At 47.4% G+C, this 21127-nt stretch overlaps 1 protein-coding gene across 1 annotated transcript in view; it reads left to right on the top strand.

Moving 5' to 3' along the window:
* The first annotated feature begins 4981 nt into the window (after positions 1–4981).
* The window catches only part of ARHGAP26 (Rho GTPase activating protein 26), a 334209-nt gene continuing 318063 nt past the window's right edge, over positions 4982–21127 (top strand). The window contains exons 1-5 of the mRNA XM_012645781.1: positions 4982–5075; positions 5630–5725; positions 7324–7385; positions 10982–11053; positions 16921–17022. Coding sequence (XP_012501235.1) covers positions 4982–5075; positions 5630–5725; positions 7324–7385; positions 10982–11053; positions 16921–17022 — 426 coding nt within the window. The remainder of the gene's footprint in view (positions 5076–5629; positions 5726–7323; positions 7386–10981; positions 11054–16920; positions 17023–21127) is intronic.

The following is a 21127-nucleotide window of genomic DNA, read 5'->3' as shown; positions in this document are numbered from 1 at the left end:
TGCTGGCTCAGCACCCATAGGGCGTTTCCCTTCTCAGGTGGGTGCATCCTTCATGGGACAGGCTCTGTCCTCAGCACTGCCTTGAAGGCTGGCCTTGTCATTTCTCCTTCAGTCTTAGCACACCTCCTGTGATATAGTTGATTGCCACCTAGTGGCCACAGGTAAGACCACGAGTCACAGAAATGAGACATGCTGTGGGGAATTTTGTTTGGTTGTTAAGATTTGAACAGGGTCTGTTTCTTTTTGCTGCTGTAATGCAGGGGTTCAGGCTGTAGCATGGCACTTAAGGGGACATCACTTCCTTATAATAAGTTAAGCACATTGAACTAGGCCACATACAGACTTGGGGGGAAATGCCTTTGTCCAAGCACAGTTTCTGAAAGGATATGTTCTGTTCTCAGTTTGCCCAATGTGGAGAGAGAGAAAAGAAAGATCTCTAGGGACTCTTCTTAAAACTGTTTTAACTCCGTCCAGGTTTGGGGTTATGCTGGGGCTAAAAGAGGACACATGGCTGTGGCCGCCAGCTGGCTTGTCTGTAGCTCATTTCTCTGGGTCCCTTGGTATAGAGGTTTTTCTTCATGCTCCTGCTGGTTGGTGGTGGCTCTCCCTCCAGCTCTGTTGGAATCTTCCTCAAGGGACAACATTAGGGGAGGTGGTTACATGTTAATAGTAAGCACATTCCTACCTGTACCAGGCTCCAACCAGACTTGCACAAGTTGCTCTGAAGAAAAGGTGCATAGTACTCAGGGAGTGGAAAATAGGGTTGGGTTTGGCCTGGTTAGAGAAGTCAAAGAAGGCTTCCTGGAGGAAGGAACTTTTGGGCTGAGGGCTGCAGGCAAGAGTAGTCACATGGTGGCAGGTTGGAGTAGGGCATGCTCCAGGAACGTGCAGAGGCCAGAGCAGCTGGAGCCCGGAGACAGAGTGGGGTCAGACTCTGTAGGGCCTCTGAGGCCTTGGGAGGGACTTTGGTCTTTGTCCCCAGAGCTCCGGAAAGCCTTCACAGAGCTCACTGCTGGTGTTGCCACGACTGGGTGGAGAACTGACTGGAGGGACAGAAGTGGGTGTGGGGAGACCAGAGAGGAGGCAGTTGTAGTTCTCCAGGCAAATGTGGGTGTTTGGTTTTAGGAGTTGCTGATGGTGATGGGGAGGAGTGGGCAGAATTGAGGGATGCTTAGGAGGCAAAGTGGACAGACTTGGGGATGGACTGTGCTCATGAAGGAGCCTGCTGCATGTGAAGGACGACACACGGTGTTGACTTGAGTGGCGGGTGAATGGCAGTGTCCTTCACCGTGCGGGGGATGCAGGAGGAGGCCCTTTGCTGGCCCTCTCAGGAGCGGGTAGGAGGGCGGAGAGAGTTTGGTTTTGAGTGTGTTGAGTTTTACCTGGGGATAGGGGTGTGGACTGAACCTGTAGTCTCTGGGGGGCTGGCGTCCATTCTGGGCTCTCAGTCATGGGTCCTCTCTGGGGACTCTAGGACACACCACCCATGAGCTAGCTTATCTTGCTGTGCCCCCCTCAGATCCGCATGGCAGGTTTTGAGGGGCCCCGTGTCCAGCCCTGTGCTAGGCACTCTTTGTGCATTATGACATGAAGCCGTTCTGAATCGTTCTAGAATGGTTCCACATGCAAGGTAGTGAGGCAGAGTCAGTGTAACTGGTGTTCAGAGAAGGGAGGGATTGACAAGGCCTGGGACTTCGGTTTTCTTTTGCTATGAGCAGCCTGTTGCAAGTTCTTACCTCAGCAGTAGTCTTTATTAACTGTGATCACTCTCTAGGTCTAGAGAGAAAGATGTGACTAAGTAGCAACAATTTTTAAGGGTAGTTAATATACAATTTTGGTAACTTCGGAGGTCACAAAGGCAATAGATGCACTGAAAATAAATATAGTTATAAGGTTACGTTGAGTCCTTCATTATGTGGGTGTACACATGTGTGCATGTTTGTGTAAGTACGTGTATGTTAAGTTTTACCCAAGGAGGAAAAGGAAATGACTTGTGGTATTACTGGCCAAACTTGTTTAAAATTAAGGTAGATTCTAATTTTAAAAAAGTTACGGTAAACCTTCTGTCTTAGTGAAAGAAGGATCATCGTTGGGTTAAATTCTCTTAAACCCTGTGCAGATCAGTATCTGCTGAGGCAGAGCGTGGCATCTCCAGGAAGAACGGGCACTTTCCTCTGGCCCCTGAGTGGGCAGATGGCTTTGGGGGTATCTCTCACGGCCCAGACTTCTAGCTGCTTCCATAGCCCTTACCCGCCTGGCCTAGCTGCTCTGGAAAGCAGATACTTGGCCTCTCCGGTGCTGACGTGATGACTTCGCTCCACGCTGGCCAGCATTCTGCTTTTCCAGCAACAGATGTTTCTGCAAAGTAAATATTCTTGACTCTGCTCGGCTCCTTGCTGTGTCTTGCACTGCCTGTGCACGAAACAGCGGGGCCATGTGAGCAGGGTGCCGCGAAGCTTGGCGTGCGCCCAGCACCCGTACCAGCCTGTCCTTTTTTGCCTCTCCTCTCACTGGAATGGACGTGTGAGATTCCTGTGTGCATCAGAGGCAAAGCTCCTGAAATGAATCTCTGGGGAGCTGCATATCCAAGGTGATGATCTACGGAAGACACCACCCAGCCCTGTTGGGCTGAAATAGGCAAGAAACAATGGCTTTCGAGTAGAAAGTTCCCTTTTTATGTCCTCTCGATTCTCCTAAGTAACACAGAGGGGTTTATCTTAATAGGGTGAGGCAGCGTGGTGTTCCCACATGCTACAGGGATCTCAGTTCACAGGACTAAGTCACGTCACACGTCCCCTCCTCAGTGGCTGTGTGCTTTTATGTTAGTCCTTTAGCTTCTCTGGGCTCCAAACACAGGCATTCAGGCTTATCTTCTCTGGGTTCTGTTACTGGAGGATTCACATATTAGGAAAGAATAGCCCAGTTTGCCTGGAACTGAACCTTACGATGTGCAGCGTGTTTATGCAGCGTGCCTCACGGGGTTCTCCCTACCTAACCCACGGACTGATGACTTCTGTCGGGTGAGATGACTGAGACTTCACGACTAACCCAGGGTTAGTTATGTAGCCCATAAAGGGTGGAGCTGGAATTTGAACCCAGGAGCCAGTGGGGTTTGCGTGGGGCCCAGGGGTTTGGGTTGATCAGCCTGTCATAAGCACCCCATAGAATGCAAGCAGAGAAAGGAGGTTCTCCAAAACAGGTTGGACATGCTGCCCCAGAGACTGGGGAAAGGATTCTCATCAAGCGAGACAACAGGTATCCGCTGTAGCTTTACTGAAAGGTTCCTCGTTAAGCCCCAGGCGAGTTACCTTCCACGTGCAGCCGTGGGGGTTCTCGCTCTACCCGGCTGTCCTCACTGGCCTGAGCCCGGTGTCAGCCCACACCAGCAGTCGTTATTGCCTCCTCTCCCGTAGGGGACTGGCTTCTCCCCCAGCTTCCCGGGCCCGCGTTGCTTGTCAGGTTTGCGCTGTGGCAGGGTGTGCTCGGTGCCACCGGACAGTGAAGTCAGGTCCCCATCTGGCCGTAAGCTGACAGGCCCTGTCCTGGTTAAGTGGCTCCACCCGTGCAGAGGCTCCACAAAGGCCCCGTTGTGACGTACAAGCCGCTCCCTGATCCTCGCTGGCGGCCACCCCCGGCAGTGTGGCTTCTCAGGTGCATGCTGGGAGCTTTCCTGAGCCTGGCTTACATTTCACCTTTTTCCACTTTGTTGAGGTGAGTGTCCAGCTTGAGTCTTTCTTGCCTTCCGGGGAGGCACAGGAAGGTTGTCAGGTGGGTGGAGAAGCAAACCTGCTGCTACTCTTTGCTCGGGCCTTTCTTTGTGAGTTCTGATTCCGGGAACGTTCTAACTAAGGATATGTACGACCACACCCACATTCAATGCACACACGTTGGGGCTCTTACAGGGCTTTGTCTTCCAGTCTCAAATATTACTCTCTTCCTTTTTTCTCCTGCCTGCCTGTGGCCGCCTCTTTTCCTTCCTCCCCACAGTGTTCTGACTTTCAGATGCATCTGTTTCTTTCTTTCCTTGCCAGGGAGCGATTTGTAGTCTGAGCGGTAGCCTCAGCCTGGGTTGGCCAGTTTTGATAGATGCCTGAGTCCTCTGCTAGCATCTTTTGACTTTTTGGCAAGGACCATTGCATGAACCAGGGAGAGACCAGAGACTGTTGGCTGTTGGCTCCTGTGTTCTCCTTTTCCACTCCAAGTGCGTTCCTCTTTTGGTTTGGAGCAGAGTGCTTTGCACAAGCCACAGCTAGCTTGGGACCATGTCATCCGAGCCAGTGGGAGGGCGGTCCAGGGGCAGGAGCTGCCGGTGTCCATGCAGTAGCCCCAGACCTGAGCACAGCAGCATGGCGTAAGCCTGGCTCATCCGCTAGCAGCCACTGCTTGCAGTTAGCACGGGCGGTTGGATTTGTATACAGTACCCCCCACACACATTTATTCAGCACACACTGAGCAGGATGCACCGCCAGGCCGTGGAGAGGAAACAAACCAAACCAAATCAGAAGATGAAAAACATGACCCCTAACCTCCAAGGACAAATCTGGAAGCTGAGAAAGAGAAGTACTGGGGATCATGGATGCTTTTCTTTTAGTAGGTTATGTTGCTCCGTGAGGCCAGAATATGCCCCTTCCCTCCCCATGTCTTATTAAAGCCAGGCCGTGCTGCCGGTTGTGCCTCACATTTCCCTCCTCTGGGAGTTCGAACATGATGCCATTTCCCCCTCAATGAGCGAAACACGGATGAGGGTAATTTGAATGATTAGCCTGATCTGCAGGAAGGCTGCACATGGAATTAAGTTAAGCACATTTGCACCGAGCACCCAGATCTGTCAGTCCACTTAAAGCTACCTTGGTGGTTTTATACCCTTAACAGAAGCTGAAGGCTCAGGAAGGATCATTGGCTTTTATTACTATCTTAAATGAAAGCTTTTTTTTTTTTTTTCATTTGACAGGGTCCTCCGAAAGCTTTTGTTATAGATACTATGCGTGGAATGTGTTTTTACCCCAGTAAAACACATTGCCAGGTGTTTGTTCTCCTGGTGGTGGTGGATGTAGCCACCCAGGAAAATGGTCCAGGTAGGATGATGTCAGGCTGGCCACTCTGCTCGGGAGGAGGGCAGAGAGGGGTTCAGAGAACTCGGGCCTCCGCTAGGTGCTCCTGTACCATGGAATGGGGGTGATTCCCAGCCCTTCCTCCGGCTTCCGCGGGCTGCCTCCCTAATGAAAGTTTGTGTTGTGAGTTGGATGCGGGGGCAGCTGCGCTGACCACACGGAGGCTGTGGGTATTGATGTTGGCTCTGACCGAGGCATTCTCCCTGACCTCCTTAGGCAAGTGGATTCCCACGTGTGTCACATGGAGATGACAGGACTCACTGTGGCTTGAGGAAGTAGAGACAGGACTTGAATTGTTAAACCAAATACAACAAAAATATTAACTTCTAGAGCAAGTCAGTGCTTCATGTTACAAACAAGTATTTGCTATTTTGAATTTACATTCCTTTGTACTTCAACCCAGACTGAGGAACAAATATGCTTGCTGCCAGATTCATAGAAGAACCAGAAAGGGCAGCAAATTAGAAAGCCAGTTTAATTTTAGTAATTCATGATTTTTCCTTCTTTTTTCTTGCTAGATTTGTCTTCAGCGAAGCGGAAGTTTGCAGATTCCTTAAATGAATTTAAATTTCAGTGCATAGGAGATGCAGAAACAGATGATGAGATGTGTATAGGTAAGTCACAACTGTGTGGAAAATAAAAATCTTCATTGCTCGTTGGTTTTCAGTGTCCTGGCAGAGCCTTTTTCCTGGGATCGCAAGTGTCTAAGGTTGGTAAAGAAAGACGTGCGTAGTGGCAGTGGAGAGGCAGATACGTGAGGATTAGGGCTGGGGCTACTCTGGTTTTCGCCACGACTTCTGGGATTGCCTCACTCATCCTCCAGCGAGTAGGAGACAGTCTGAAGTTTTGCAGGGCTCCCCTCTCCACCTTCCTTTAGTGTTCTTCTGGCTGGTTTTGTGATGTTCTTCCCCCCAACCACAGTACTAAGAGCTTAGTGCAAAAGTAGAAGCAGGTGGATGAGGGGAGCATTAGATCAGCGGTCACAAAATGATAGCCCGTAGGTCGGAATCAGAATGCAGCCTTGTTTTTGTTCAGCTCTCATTTTTTAATTGGATTACCATATAAATTGAATTTATCCGAAATTCCAGTTTTCCAGCTTCTTTGAAAAGTTCAATAATCTAATCTACTGGCCCCACATTCTGGCCTGGCAACAGGTGGCCAAGCTATGTTGCCGCCACTGCTTTCAGATAGGCAGAGAGCTCAGTGTCTAGTTCAGTCTGTTCCTCGCCTCTCCTCTTTGTTTCCTTAACAAGAGGCTGACGTGGGTGACCAGTTACCGCCACGCTGTGCTGCTTCACTCTTCACTCACCTGTGTGTGTCTGTGGGCAGCCCTGAGCGGGGAGGATTTGCATGTCAAGTCACCTTTCTTTGCCAGGGCATTGTCATTGCTCCCTAGTCTTATATTGCGCAACGTGGTTGATTACGTTCAGTGAGAATTGAGAAAGTTTCATTGACTTAATTAATTCATCAAAGTCTTACCGAGTTCCTGTTGCCATGCAGAGTACGCGATCTGGGGATGAGCACAAGCAATTGGGAGACAGCTAAGAGTGGCGAAAACGCATCCTTGTTGTAGCTCATGAAATATGGATGCTTTTCCCAGCATCGCACAAGAGGCCCAAGGACTCTCAGGGCTGTTGCACTTGATGCTTATTGCGTTTGTGAGTAATTCTGACAGAGAAGACTGCCCGTGTCTGAGCACCATGCTGCAAGCTGCACGCTTTAATGAGTGACTTGAGGACTCGCAAGGAGGAACCCAAGGAGAAGCCAGCGATGTGGCTTCCAATGCCAGCAGCACTGTTTGTTTAGTTCTGGTGCCAAAGAAAAGGCTGGGTTCTGACGCAACCCCACGACAAAGGTTGAGGAGGTCGAATTCTGGACAGGAAATCCTTCAATTCCTAAGCGGAACTCTACCCCTTCCAGGCCGGGGCCTGGGAGCCTGCCAGCATCTCACCAGTCCTGGGTATTCTCAGGAACAGGCAGGTCTTTTCCTTGAAGAAATCCTTCCCTAGCTAGAGTGCCAGGTGGAATTAACCTGCATTTCTGGGTCACCCTTAATGGTTAATGATTAAAAGATAAGGAGAGCCTTGGGAAGCAATTGACTTTAGGTGTCTGCACGTGCTAAGCAATTTAAATCTGTACCATAATAGCTGGAGCTGGAAAGGCTTCCCAAGACCCGCTGCCTCCCACCTCATGGCCCTTTTCTCTTTTCCAGCGAGGTCTTTGCAAGAGTTTGCCACTGTCCTCAGGAATCTTGAAGATGAACGGATACGGATGGTGAGTTCGGCTGGGCTGCTCTTGCTCCCAGACAGCATCCTCGTGCTGAGGGGCACAAGGGATCTGTTGTCAGAAGAACTGGGTTCCAGCCCAGACTCTGCTGCTTGACTGCTTCGAGCTCTTGAGCAAGCCTCATCTTTTTAGGGTTTGAAGCCTTTCGTAAATATTAAAGGATCGCCCTCATGGATAACTTTAGAACGACATCGTTGTCCTTCTAAAGGTTCACTGTAAGGTCTGTACATAAGGTAAATGACTTAAGGGTAGATCTTTTGAATTATTTCACTTCTGGGGGCCTCAAATTCTCTACCAGCAGAATGGGAAATAGGGTGCCCCCCTCTGCTCCCTCCTTCCCCTGCCATATTAAATCTGTCCAAGAGCCCTTTGAGAGCAGTGGCCACTTCTTCACCTTTGATTCTGAAGCAGCTAACCTGGTGCCTGCTCTGTAGTCGGCATCCAGTAAACAGGTACTTGGTAAATGTAGGCGACTGTGAGAAGCTCTGCAAAGAGAGCCGCCGTGCAGATTCAGGAATCAAATGCTGAGCTCCAGGTTCTTAAAAGATACCTTTTATACTAGGCTTTATTCTCATATGGTTCAGCATTAACCGGTGATTCCACAGATTCTACATCCAAAGGACGTTCTTTTGCATCTTCCCCTATATCCTTAAGGTGTCAGGAATGAAGGCTGATTTGAAATCCCCTGCTGGCTGCACACTGCTCTGCCCCGAGGAGGGCTTGTCTCCAGGCAGCAGTGCTCCAGAGGCCCAGGGAAGAGTCCACCAGTGAGCATTTTCTTCTCTTCCCATACTAACAGTTGACAGTGTGAGCACCAAGTTTACTAAGACATTACGTAGCTAACTAAGTATGTCACATGCATTTTCTATTTTAGCCCTCGTGATGACTCTGTGAAGTGTTACCCATATTATCCCCATTTTTCAGAGGAAGATACTGAGGTTTACAGAGGTTAAGTAACTTGTCCTGGATTACACAGTTAATAAGTGGTTCAGTCTGGATTCAAACCCGGGTCTGCATTATGTCCCCAAAATGTGGTAATTTCTTTAAAACTCCAGAGCAGTAGTCTCTCACCTTCTGCTCTGCAGAGAGAGACCCTGTTTCTCCTGGCTGCTCACCGCTGGGTACTTGAACCAGAATCAAGAGGGCGGTGGTGATGGCGGCAGCAGCAGGGTTGGTGGTGGGTGGAAGCAGGAGAACGCATGTGTGTTTGTGCACGTGCTGGTGCCTGAGAAAGGGAAATGATTCTTTTGAGTCTGATTTCTTGGCTGAATTAGTATTTGGGGGTGGGGGGCGTGGTGAGCAAATCACTGTGAATACCCTGCAGATTGCTATGGCCTGTGGTAAGGGAACAATGACCGGATTATACTTTTCAGCTTGCCTCTGCAATTTTATTATTAATGCCAGTGAATTGAGTTTCTGCTGTCTGCATCTGAGCGTCTGGCCACCACAAGCCCCTTCTCCAGCTCCTTGCCCTGCGTCAGCTTCATCATCAGTTCAGCTCAGCAAAGCCGCACCTTCTTTGGGCAGCCTCCCCTGACTCCCTGGGTGGTTTGGCCATCCTCTGCATGTTCTTAACGTCCAGTTCAGGCCTCTGAGTCTGCGTTGACCGCATTGTGTCCTGATGACCTCTGTACCTGTCTGTGCTCTGTAGGAAATAGGACTTCCTCGGGGGCAGAGCTTTTGTGTCCTCAGCATCAAGCACAGTATTGGAACTGAGTGGAAGTGACATAGTCGTAGAATCTTAGACCCAGCAGAACCTTATTCCTCACCATCGGCGATTCCTCATTTGACAGATGAGAAAACAAGTCTTACCAAGGCTGATGGCAAGTAGTAGGACTGGGACAAGGACTTGGGTGTCCTGATTTCCAGCTGAGCGCTCGAGTGCTTTTGCATTTTAAGCACCTGCTTAGGACTGGATTCTCGGTCATGAAAGCCAACTGGAACAACTTGGGGAGTTTAGAAAACACTGATGTCCGAGACCAAGTTCAGAGATTCTGAGTTAATTGGTTTGGAGTGTGGCCTGGACGTGCATTGGTATTTTTAAAAGCTTTCCAGGTGATTCCAACATGCAGCTAAGGTTGAGAACCACTGATTCAGGGGCTCGGACTCAGCACACCTTTGTGAGCTTCAGAGACTTGCAGGTGATTTGTGGAAAAGACGTGAACCGATTAAGCAAAATCAAATAACAGTAAAAATCAAGCAAGTTAGATAACATCATGGCACTCCAGTATCAAAATGCACTCTTCTGAAATAAGTGATCTCAAAATTGAGAAAAAGGAAAATGGGAATAAATTTGGAGATTTGACTTTTTCTGTCCCTTACATTGTCCAGTCGGTTCTTACTGTGTCTATCTATGGCTTTTGGCATTTACTCTGTTGGCTTCGCTGCGATGGACATGCTGCATGTGATTTAGAAAAATAATGCTTTGTTGGAATGGGATTCCTGAAATAATTAGTTGAGCAAAGAGTGGATAAATGAATGACTTAAAAGGAAAAGATTGTAAAATATCGTGCTGCCGTAGAAAAGACTGTAAAATCTTAGGGCTGGAACAATTCAGCCCACTCATTTTGCAGATGACGAAATTAGAGCCCAGAGAGGTTAAATGTTTTGCCCATGGTCACACAGTTGGCAGCCAATCAGGAAATAATCCATTCATTCACTTAGTCATTCAGAAATGTTTGAGTGCTCCTTTGTTTCAGCATTCTTCTGTGTTTTGAGGATAGTGGTAGAAAAGTGAGCATTTACAAGACGTGTATGTATGTGTACGTGTGTGTGTGTTTATGTAAATGTGGGTGGCGGTGAATTACGGCAGTTCAGCTGGCACACTTGCTCTGAAGTAAACACTCTGTGGCATCTTTGGGGATTGCACTGGTGGTCAGGGAAAGCCTCCCCAAAGAGGTGACCTTTAAGCGGAAAGCTTAATTACAGTAAGGAGTTGTCCCTGTAAGGGGTTGGGAATAGAGTGTTGGAGGGACTAGTCAAAGGCAAAGGCCCCGAGGTGGGGTGAGTGTGGCGCATTGGGGGTGTGTTGGGGTGACGGTGGGCTGGAGTGCAGGACCCGGGCGTGAGCCCTGTGAGATGAAGTCGAGAGACAGCTGTGGTCAGGAGGCACAGATGTCTTGGCCCCAATCTAGTTCAGTCCTGGCAAGGGCAACACCAAATTGGGCTTGAAAAGTTTTGATGCCACCAGATGTCCAGAAGTGTTGTGTTTTTGTTTTTAACCTAGACTCAGTATTGATCTACTTTACCTATAACGTGTGTGAATGAACATTTACAAAAAGATGTCACCTGCAGCTCGAAACGTAGACCCTGCTCTGTCGCTACTTCCCCTCTGCCTTCGGATGGATGCTTACAGGTTTAGCGGTCCTCACTTTTAAAGACTCGATAGGAATCATGCTCGGGAGGAATGTCATGTTTTGAACTGGTGACTAGATTTTGATTTGACACGTTATTAGTTCACGTGTAATATTGCTTACTCCAATTTTATGCTAAGACAGGAGGAGGCATCTCATGGTGGAGCTGCTGTAATTCTCTACTGATACTGCTTTTGTGTTTTTTCCCCCTCCTCTGATTTTCTTCACCAGATTGAGAATGCCAGTGAGGTGCTCATCACCCCCTTGGAGAAGTTTCGAAAGGAGCAGATCGGGGCTGCCAAGGTGAGAATTTTGCAAGCCTTGTTCTTGGATTTTAGGGTGAGAGGTCTGGAAGGTGTGGCACTTTCTTTAGAAAATCTGAGAACGTCTTCAGAAAATCCAAGCCCACCTTCTTCAAAAAATCTTCCTCGGCAGAGAAGCCGGAGCCTAACCCATCGGAACCCATCAGTTCTTTGTAGGTGACTGGAGTGCACCCGTCTGAGTGGTCAGCCCCAGTGCAGCCATTCTGGTATTTTGCTATCTAATTGCTTTGTGCTAGTTCATTAATCATCCAAAGGTAGAAACTCCTCCTCCTCTGTGTTGTTAGAGAGCTGTGTGCTTGGCCAATTGACTACATTGGACGATACATTTGGTTTTGGTTTTTGTGGAGTTATATTAATTGTGGCGGGCTGGGACTCACAGCCTAAGCAGGGGTTGCAAGTCAGGCTGTGTGGTTGTGAAGACCCTCTTTAAAGGGAAGCAGCTGGTACTTCGCTTTAGCTGGTTTTTACTGTGTGTGGAAATGGGCCTTCTCTGGCCAGATCTTTAAATTTTTCAAGAGAAACCGAAAAGCTGGTTTTATGTGAAATTTCCTGTTGGCAAATCATTAAAAAATATATTAATACAGTGTATTACACGTTGTGCAAGGCAGAGAACCACATTCTGCAGGCCTGCTCCAACCCAGAGGTCACTGCTTGCTGTCACTGACCTGGGGGGATTAGAGCCAAGACGTGGCTAATGCTCGTGTTATTGACAGACCGCAAAGGGACTCCTGTTCACTTTTAAAAGGTGGATTCTCCAGGGTCCCCTTGCCCTGTGATAAATCACTAGGAAACCGTAGCTGGGTTGACCTTCAGTAGAGTGTTAGAGGCCACCTGCAGGGAAGATGTTTTCATTGGAATGGAGGAAAGTGAAAGGATTTTCCACATTTTCTTCCTGTTTTTTGGAACCCTGAGTCAATTCAGCCACAGTCCCTTGCGCCACCTGCCGGGGGTCTGGGGCAACACCACCTCTTACTGGGCGCGGAGTTTACTCAGCGGCAAAGTGAGGTGATCCCTGCCCCTCCCTCCCCCCAGCACCAGGCACAGTGCATCTGCCGCCCGGAAATGGAGGCCATCGGGGCCTGGAAAAGACGGTGTGTAGTCAGGGTCTTTCAGAGGGATGCTTAGCCATGGTTTGAAGGAGGGACCATGGCGAAGATTTTTCTCCCAGTTTTACAGCACTTTTCCGCTAATTCAGTTTAGACATTTGTGAAGAAATGGGAGCTCACAGGTTTTGTATCAGAGATGAAGGAATGTACGATTTGAAGGAAGTCTTGCTCAAGCAAGATTTTGTCTCAGATTTTAAACCAGCCCTGTGATGGCAGAGAACACTCCTTCTGCTGTCCCCAGTGTGGGCCCACCCGCTGGCCTTCCCTGTGTGGCCTCGGGGCCTGGGCTTTCCTGCCCCTGAACATGCTAGGCGGTGGCTTCCGGAGGTTATGAAGAGTGTTGAGGCAGAGGCAGAGCAGACCTGTTCCTCGAGACGTCTTTTCAGCAATTTCTTCTCCTTCTGAGCCCAGATGCCACTCACTCTGGCCTCTTCCCTTACGATGGTTTGGAGGTGACCACGTTACCACGAGGAGAAGAAAAAGTCTCAGCGGCCTCCCTTTGGATATGATACTAGTGATCCTTCATGACAGGAGCAGGTGCTTTTCCCGGGGGGTGGGGGGATAGATGGTAAGACGTAAAAGAACTTAAATAAAATAGTCACTCACTAAAGCATGTTTCCCTTATGCATAGTATCTTCTTTCATTCATTAAATCATTGATATTCATCAATGATTATATAACTTTTTGATAATCATTAATCATTAAAAATGATTGCGATGACATTTGGGGCGATGGCTCATTCCTTCCCCTTTGTCGTCTTTTGCCACCATCCCACACACCCGTGCATTTATGTCATAGCATTGGGTACATTTGTGAGAAAACAACAAACCCACCACTAGGCGAGTGGTCTCAAGAATACCTAAGAGCCAGCGAGTGTTCGTTCGCTGGTTTTGGTAGTGGCCGAGTGGGGGTTCGGAACTCTGCCCGTGTGATGCTAAAATTACGTTTTCCTCCTCCTCTACTCTCTGGTGCTGCTTCGGTTGCTATAACAACCTGTTGCAGAGTGCTCAGTGCGAAGGCTGCCAGGGAGGAGGACTTTTGGACATTCTCGTGCTAAGGAACAGGGCTCAACCCTGAAGCTTGCCGTACCCATGACCTCAAGTTTTGATTTCTGAGTTTGGGGAAGCTGGATTTTCCTGCATCAGAGGTACACCTGGAGTACTGGGCTCTAGAGTGAAAGCAGGACTGACGTAAGAGAGTAGTAGTGGTTAAGGGTGGGTCTGAACATTTGTATCCCTGTAATAGTCTGAAAAAAAAAATAAAAAGGAGTGGGTCAAGAGCTAGACTGCTGGAGTCCAAATCTCACTTGTGCCACTTGTATGTAAACGTGGGGCGGTTACCGAACCTGTCCATGCTCGCCTCCTGCTCCGTAAAATATGGATTACCGTAGAACTTCCTTCCTGGAGTTATTATGGGAAAGAGACGAGTGAACTCACAGAAGGTGCTTGCAACAGTGTCTGTCATAGAGCTATTTGAACATGTGAGCAATGTCGCGTAGTCACTTGACGTTAGCTATTACATTAGATACACACGGTTAATTCGTTGAAAAAAGAGGCGAGAGGCTGCTCTGCGAGCCCTCCACCTGCACTGGAATTCGGTGGAGAAGAAGCCAAGTGCGGTTGCCGTGCACATGGTGTGGCTGGGGAGAAAGATGTTAGACAAAAAGATACAAATAAATGCATAATTTGAAATTGTGGTAGGTGCTTGGAAGGGTTGCCTTCGTGGCGCGTGGGACGTGAAAAAGCAAGCGGTGTCCTTGACCAGGAGGTGGGTTCGGCGATGAGCTCATCATCACCATCACAGACGTTTGTTGAGCGCTTTCCGTGGGATAGGCACTCTGCTAATCACTGCATGTTGTTTATCTAATTGTGACAACCTTATGAGGAAGGGGTGTTCCTGTCCTTAATTTTGTTATCTAATCGTCGAGCTGAAAGAGGAAACCCTCATCTAGTCAGCCTCAATTTATAGATGAGGAAACGGAGTCCCGGAGGGGAACAGTGATCTGTTTAGAGTCCGTCCATACAGAGTTGAGGATAAATTCCGGGATCCTAATCTGTCCTTTACCCCTCCACTGTACTTAACCATTCCACAGTGGACTGTCTGGAAGGCGAAGACCATCCTGTGTCCTGCGTAACTCTGGGTAATACCAGCCTCCCATCTTAAGAACATTATCTATAATAAATTGCAGTGGAATTTTTCCCGCAGAGGTCTTGTTGCTGTTTTCTCAGGACAGAAACTGCTTCCCTTTCCCTTTGCTCGTTTCTCTAACTTTGGCCGTCCTCTAGAACGTGGAATGTGGAGGCGAAAGTTTCCAGAAAGTCGGAGTGTCAGTGACTCATGTTCCCTGGCCTTTTCTCACCTCCGGCCAGCTGGACCGTCCCTGCACCCAGGCTCCCCTTTGTGGAGTTGCTGGTAAGGCTGGTGGGAAGAGGTAAACGTGAGTGGTAATAGGATTTGGAGCCCCAGTTCGAAGTCACTGGTTTCTCTAAAGGAAAAGAGCCGCTCGAGTCAAGTCTCCTGCTTGTACCCTCCTCAAATTGGAGGGAGTGATTGTCTCTTTAGGCTTTTTTTTTTCGTTTGCTTCTGTACGTTTAGTTGTTCTTATATGTGAGCAGTCTTTTAAGCAAAACTCAGATTTGTAGAAATGGATGCATGTCAGCTAAAATGGGTATGATTATTATGCCCATTCTGTGAGGTAGATACCAGATAAATGGTGCTGTGTCGTTGTGGGAGCTTGTCAGGGCTCCTGGTGATGGCTTCTTGGCTCTGAGTGTCCTGCCCCAGGGCATTTGCACTTGACTGGTCTCCTGCTAACTCACCTCTCCTTTACCAGTGAGGCCTTTCCTGAGCATCCTATCTGGAGAATCTCTGGGACCACACCTTGTTTATTTCCTCTGTAGCACTTGCAGCAATCTATAATTATACTGATATTTTGTTTACTGGTTAATCGTGTTTTTCTTTCTACCGGAACATTCCTGCCATGAGGGTAGGTACCACTTCTGTCTTGTATTTCCTATGCCTAAAGTGGAGCCTAACACAGTGGTTGCTCATCGCAAATTTGTTAATTGAAGAAAGAGGTGTGTCTGAACTTCCTTATCCGGCCAGAACATTTTTTTCCTTTTCTAGGCCTCGGAGTTGCAGAAAAATATCCCTTTGGACTTGACTCCACATGAGTCAAAAGCAGGAATGATGCTCCCAGTTAGTAAATTTGATCCTGTCTGTCAGCCCAGTGCCAGCCTCCTTCCGGCCCCTTGCCTGCCCTCCCACGGGAGCGTGGAAGGACAATGACTGCCCGCGACGATCTCTCTCAAGTGTGACAGAGAACACGGGCTGGGGAGACAGATCGTCTTGGGCTTAAACCCCAGCTCTGTCGCTCCCTGTGACTTTTTACAAGTTAACCTCCCTGGTCCGAGTTTTCTTATCTGTCAAATGTGGGGACGGGGGTGTGAAAATAGAACCTCAGTGACTCAGTGACTTGGTGGGAGAGCAAGGATTAATATGTGTAGTATTCTAATTATTTTTCACTTTGAAGGCAATAATATAAGCTAATAAAAATTTCCCCAAGAGGAAAAAAATTACCCATTGTCTCACTTCTTTAACTCAAGTATTTTCTTTTTTTTTTTTTCGGAGACAGAGTCTCACTCTGTTGCCCTGGCTAGAGTGAGTGCCTTGGCGTTAGCCTAGCTCACAGCAACCTCAAACTCCTGGGCTCAAGCGATCCTCCTGCCTCAGCCTCCCGAGTAGCTGGGACTACAGGCATGCACCACCATGCCCAACTAATTTTTTTATATATATATATATATATTTTTAGTTGTCCAGATAATTTCTTTGTATTTTTTTAGTAGAAACTGGGTCTTGCTCTTGCTCAGGCTGGTCTCGAACTCCTGAGCTCAAACGATCCGCCCACCTCGGCCTCTCAGAGTGCTAGGATTACAGGCGTGAGCCACCGCGCCCGGCCTAACTCAAATATTTTCATTTAAGTACTATCTATTCCCATCTGATCTTTGTCCATAGGTAGACACACTATGTCAGATGCACCAAGTCTCTAAAATGCTATTTAATACTATAATGTGAGCAGTTTTCCATACGACTAGTTACATTTATTGGACGTTCCATACTTTAATTATCCCAAACCCTATCCTTGCTACTGTTTCTATTTTTATTTTGCTAGTATAAATGGTGCTGTAGTGAATACATTTGTGAAAATAACATCTTTGTTTTGAATTATTCTTTAGCTTAAAGACCCATATGTGATATTATTTTGTCCAGGGACATTAGGCCTATAAATAAGTGCTTTTTGTACACTATTAAGGCTGGGTCTAGCCTTAGTCTAGACTTGTCTCATTCAAGCTATAAAGTAGCTCTTCTTTCCGCAGTATTAGCTTCTTAGGGAACCTCCCCCTTCTGGCTTTGAATAACCTTGTGGGTTAGAAGCTAGAAATTCTTGTTTCACAATTGAAGGTCTTAGAGGGGTAGTCCTGGCTTTGCCACTATTAAATACCGGCATTTACTGGTTTCTGGCATCGTGCTGGTGCCTCTATGATAGATGCTCAAACCACGAGGCTGTTGAAAGTGGTTGCATGATTTAGTGGGCAATATCTGAAAAGTAGGTCATCCGCTGTGCTGTGTGCTCTGAGGGTAGGATGAAGCTGTGACAATGGGCAGAAAGATCTTGAGAGGCTGAGGCTGCTTTTATTCCTGCAAAATTTTACTCATTTTCTCCTCTTCTCTTCTTTGCCAGGAAGCCAAAAAGAAGTATGACAAAGAGACAGAGAAGTATTGTGGCATCTTAGAAAAACACTTGAATTTATCTTCCAAAAAGAAAGAATCTCAGCTGCAGGAGGTAAGAAACTACGCTAGTATCCTGAGTAAAATGTTTGATTTTTACCTGGTGCTCTGGATATGTGCTCGTTGCTCTTGGCCAGAAAATCTTAGGGTTAGAAGAGACCTTGGAAGCCAGGAGCTTGGTCTCTGACCCCTCACCCGATGCCTGATGCTGGGTTGCCTTTGTGTGCTCCCCTCCTGCCCTACCGCTGTGGCTCTCCAGCCTGTCAGTGGTGGAGCATCCTGCTGCCGAGACCACCGCCTCCTTGCTGGGCAGCCCTCATTGCTAGACTGTGCTTCTTCATTGCAAACTGACATCTCTTCCTGTTCCTCTCACCCTTGGCCTTAATTCTGCACTTTACCTTTTGACTTTCTGTTTCACGTCATTGATTTCAAACGTTAGCATCTGAAACACTTTGGTCATCCTTCCTTAATATTAATTTTTTCATTATTTTAGTCAGTACTTGATATTAGTCTCTCTCTCTCTCTCTTTTTTTTTTTTAAAGCAGTGCTTTATTGTCACGCATATGTTTTGCACTTTGGTAACTTTGTTTCAAGAAAATAAATTCTTAGGCTTGCCGCTGGTTTTTCTGGATATGCATGGGGTCTTTTTAAAGGTAGTCCCTTGGAAAGAAAAGTCAGCCTTGTAGCTGTGGCCATTATGGATTAGATGACCGTGCACCATGAGTGCAGGTGTTCAGAGTTGAGCAGGTGTGTGGTTGTTCCAGTGCCTGCTGATACTGGGAGGCCCACGGCACAGTTATCCTGTAGGCGTGGCATTCCCCAGAGTGAGGGCGCTTCTCCTCCAGGTCCATTTTATCCGTGCCCAGATGTTGCTGACTTGGTCTGGGATGAGTCCAGTGTTTTCTTTTAGGGCCATCCTAATGCCATCTCCCTGTGAGGTGTTACGGTATAGAGACCAGAACATGGGGCTGGCAAAAAGGGTCCCTTGCTTCAGGATTTGCTTTGCCATGTATTTACTGTGTGGTCTGGGGCAAGTTACTCAGACTCTCTGAGCTTTGTTTCCTTTATTTCTAAAATACTCATAAAATATGTGTCCAGCTTACGTCATGAACGAGAAGGCAAACTATAACTACTGTACAAACATAAAGTATTATCACTATGACTGGCTTGTTCTCCATTCCCTGTTTCCAAATTGGATGTCACTCTTCCAGACCTTGCCAGTTGTGTATCTCAGTGGGTGTTTTTCATTATGCTCTTTTGTTACAGTCCTTTGTGTTCTCGTCCCTTAGGCAGTCATACTTTTTAAGTACTGTGCAGATGAGGATTGGGCCGCAGGTCTTTCTTGCAGGTCCTGGTCTGTTCAGGTCAATTCTCAAGCATTGCTTTTTAGTTGTACCTGAACTGAATTAAATGGAATAAAAACGTAACAGCAGCAATGACAATGATAGTCCTACTACTGCTGCTACCAACAATAGCAATAATAATAGCAGCAGATGTTTGTTGAATGCATATTTATGCCCCAGGTACTGGTGTTAAGCACGTTACATGGAATCTTCTTGAATCCTCACAATCTCCCTGTGAGATGTAATTATTACCTCTATTTTACGCATGAGGAAACTGAGGCTCAGAGACGTTAAGTAGCCTGCCAGGCACCTGCCCCTGGACCCCTTTTGCTTAGCCCAGCTGGCTCTTCTACTTCTCTGCCGAAGCAGGGGTGGTGGGACCCTGTTGCCAGCCAGCCATTGTTACTCAGCACCTGTGTCATGCAAATAGATTGGGGAGAGGGAGCGACCTTGGATTATCCAGTCCAACCTCCTTGAATGACATTTGAAAGAGCCGAGCTCCTTGCAGAGGTCAAGTGATTTGCTCAAGGTATTTCAGCTATTTAGTGGTGATTTTCTTAAGAAATCAACTTTTAGAAACATTATTAAACATCTAGTATATCTTTGGTGAAGCTTACTACCTTTGATTATCCAGAATTGTTCCCTGATTGCAAGGCTCTGAATCGAATGCTTTTAAATTCAAGCTCGTCCTTAGATTTCTGGAGGTGATCACAGGGCTGTAATGTGGGACGACACTGCCATCTAGTGGATGATTTTAAAAATCAGTGACTTTTTCAATGGTAAAAAAGGCTTGCACACAAACAATTCATTCAGCAAATATTCATTGGATGCTTTTGTGAAAGTCTATCCAGACACTAGGTGTTTTGTGGGGAGTGGAATGAAGGCTCCACTTTTATAGAATTTGCAGTCGAGGATAATGTCTCTTCTCCAAGAAGCACAGAGTAGTTGGCGGGTCTGGACAAGCTAGTAGATTTACAGCTTCTCATGCGATAGGCATGGAAACTCTTTTGAGTGGTCTTCCAGGGGCCATGGAATCCTGGCTTATAATTTCATTGCAGGGGGTCTAAGGATGTGATAAATTCTATACCCAGAATAAGCAGGCATTGGCAAGAGAAACATACCATTTCACCTGGGATTTTTTCTTCTTTTTTCTTTGGAGTTACATGGAGTTATGCATTTCTTCTTAGTGCTGGGTCACTGCAGGGACATGCCTTTGGTGTGGACTGATGGCCACAGAGAGATCAATTTATTCATTTTACAAGCATCTGTGGAACACTTACTATGGGCCAGGTACCATTCTGGGCACTGGGATAGAAAAGTAGAAAGATTAGACAAGGTCTTTGTTCTCGTGGACTTTATATTCTGTAGGCAATACACAAGAAAAGAAAGGAATAAATAAGAATTTCACATAGTGATAAGGAAATAAATTGGGAGATGAGATAGAGATTCTTTGGTAACCTATTTAAAATAATGCGGTCAGTGGAGCCTTCTCCTAAACAGTTACCCAACATTTGAACTGAGCCCAGAAGGATGAGAAGCAGTGAGCTAACTGAAAACCTGGGGCAGGCATAAAGTTGTGGGTGTGCCATCAAATTGCAATTATTGGGTCATGAAATAGAGTAGAGTAGGCTAGAATAGAATGGAAAGTATGAACGTGCATTGCATTTAACAATTGTACATGCGTGTTTATTGAGTCATAACATAAAAAGTATTACTGTGCATTAAAGTTAAAAAAAAAATGTATCTTTACCTAGGAAAAGAGGTTTCCAGGCAGAGGGAACACGAAGTGCAACAATTGCACGCAAGAAGGAGGTTTGGAGAGTTAGAGGACAGGAAGGAGACCACAGTGGCTGGAGCACAGTGAGAGTGGGTTAGGACAGGAGGAGGTGAGGTTGGGGGGATGGGCAGATCACACAGGGTCTTGCAGGCCATGGTAGAGGCCAGGGGAGGGCCTTGGAGGGGTTGTCCCACCATCTGATTTCGATTTTAAGAAAGTTATTCTGGCTGCCGGGTGTAGAGTATATTGGGGGAGGGGGAGAAGATGAAGACAGGGAGACGAGTTAGGAGAGCAGTGTGGTGGCCCGGAGATGATGCGGCCGGTTTAGGGCAGAGCAGGGACTGAAGCCCGTCTGCTCTGCAGTGCCTGTGACAATAACAACCAACACGTATGGGACAGTTTCCGGTTTTCAAATTATTCACGTTGTTTGGCCCATTTTCTCTTTGAAACAGCTCTCCTCGGAAGCAAGGGCTGGTATTATCTCCTCCATCCTCCGGAAGAGACTTGAACAGGTCTCACCAGCTAGAAAATTGTAAAACTAGAACTTGTACCTAGGTCAGCCCTCTGACCGATGCTGGAGTCAGCTCCATTTTCCTTACAGGAATTTCCTTCTGGCTCTTTCATTCCTGTCTTTGCCGATTTTCAGAAAGATCCCCCCACCCCCTTTCCCCACTGGCAGTCTCAGGTGGCAAGCCCCGGCAGGGAGAAGGCAAGAGGTGTGTGTGGCGTCGTCAAGGGAAGTAGATCCATCTCCCTGTGTCTGTGGGTTGGGTTTGCCCCACGAAGAGATTGAAGCCTACAGGCGCATATGGGACTTAGCTGGCAGGAGCCCAGTTGGAAGGTGTGTCAGCCCGGTTGCCTAAGCAGCCACACCTAGCAGAGGGGGTGCAGGGCCTTCCGAAACCTGCCTCCAAATCAAGATATCTGTCAGTGCTCAGACAGCTTCTTCCCCTGCTTGGAGGCTTTAGAAAATGCCCCACCCTTAGCCCTGCAGTTTAGTTGGATTCAGTAGTTACGTAGCGTCTGAGTCTGAACATGTA

Source organism: Propithecus coquereli, unplaced genomic scaffold (genome assembly GCF_000956105.1).
Source record: "Propithecus coquereli isolate 6110/MARCELLA unplaced genomic scaffold, Pcoq_1.0 Scaffold236, whole genome shotgun sequence".
Taxonomy (NCBI): domain Eukaryota; kingdom Metazoa; phylum Chordata; class Mammalia; order Primates; family Indriidae; genus Propithecus; species Propithecus coquereli.
This window is presented reverse-complemented; position numbering and strand designations above follow the sequence as displayed.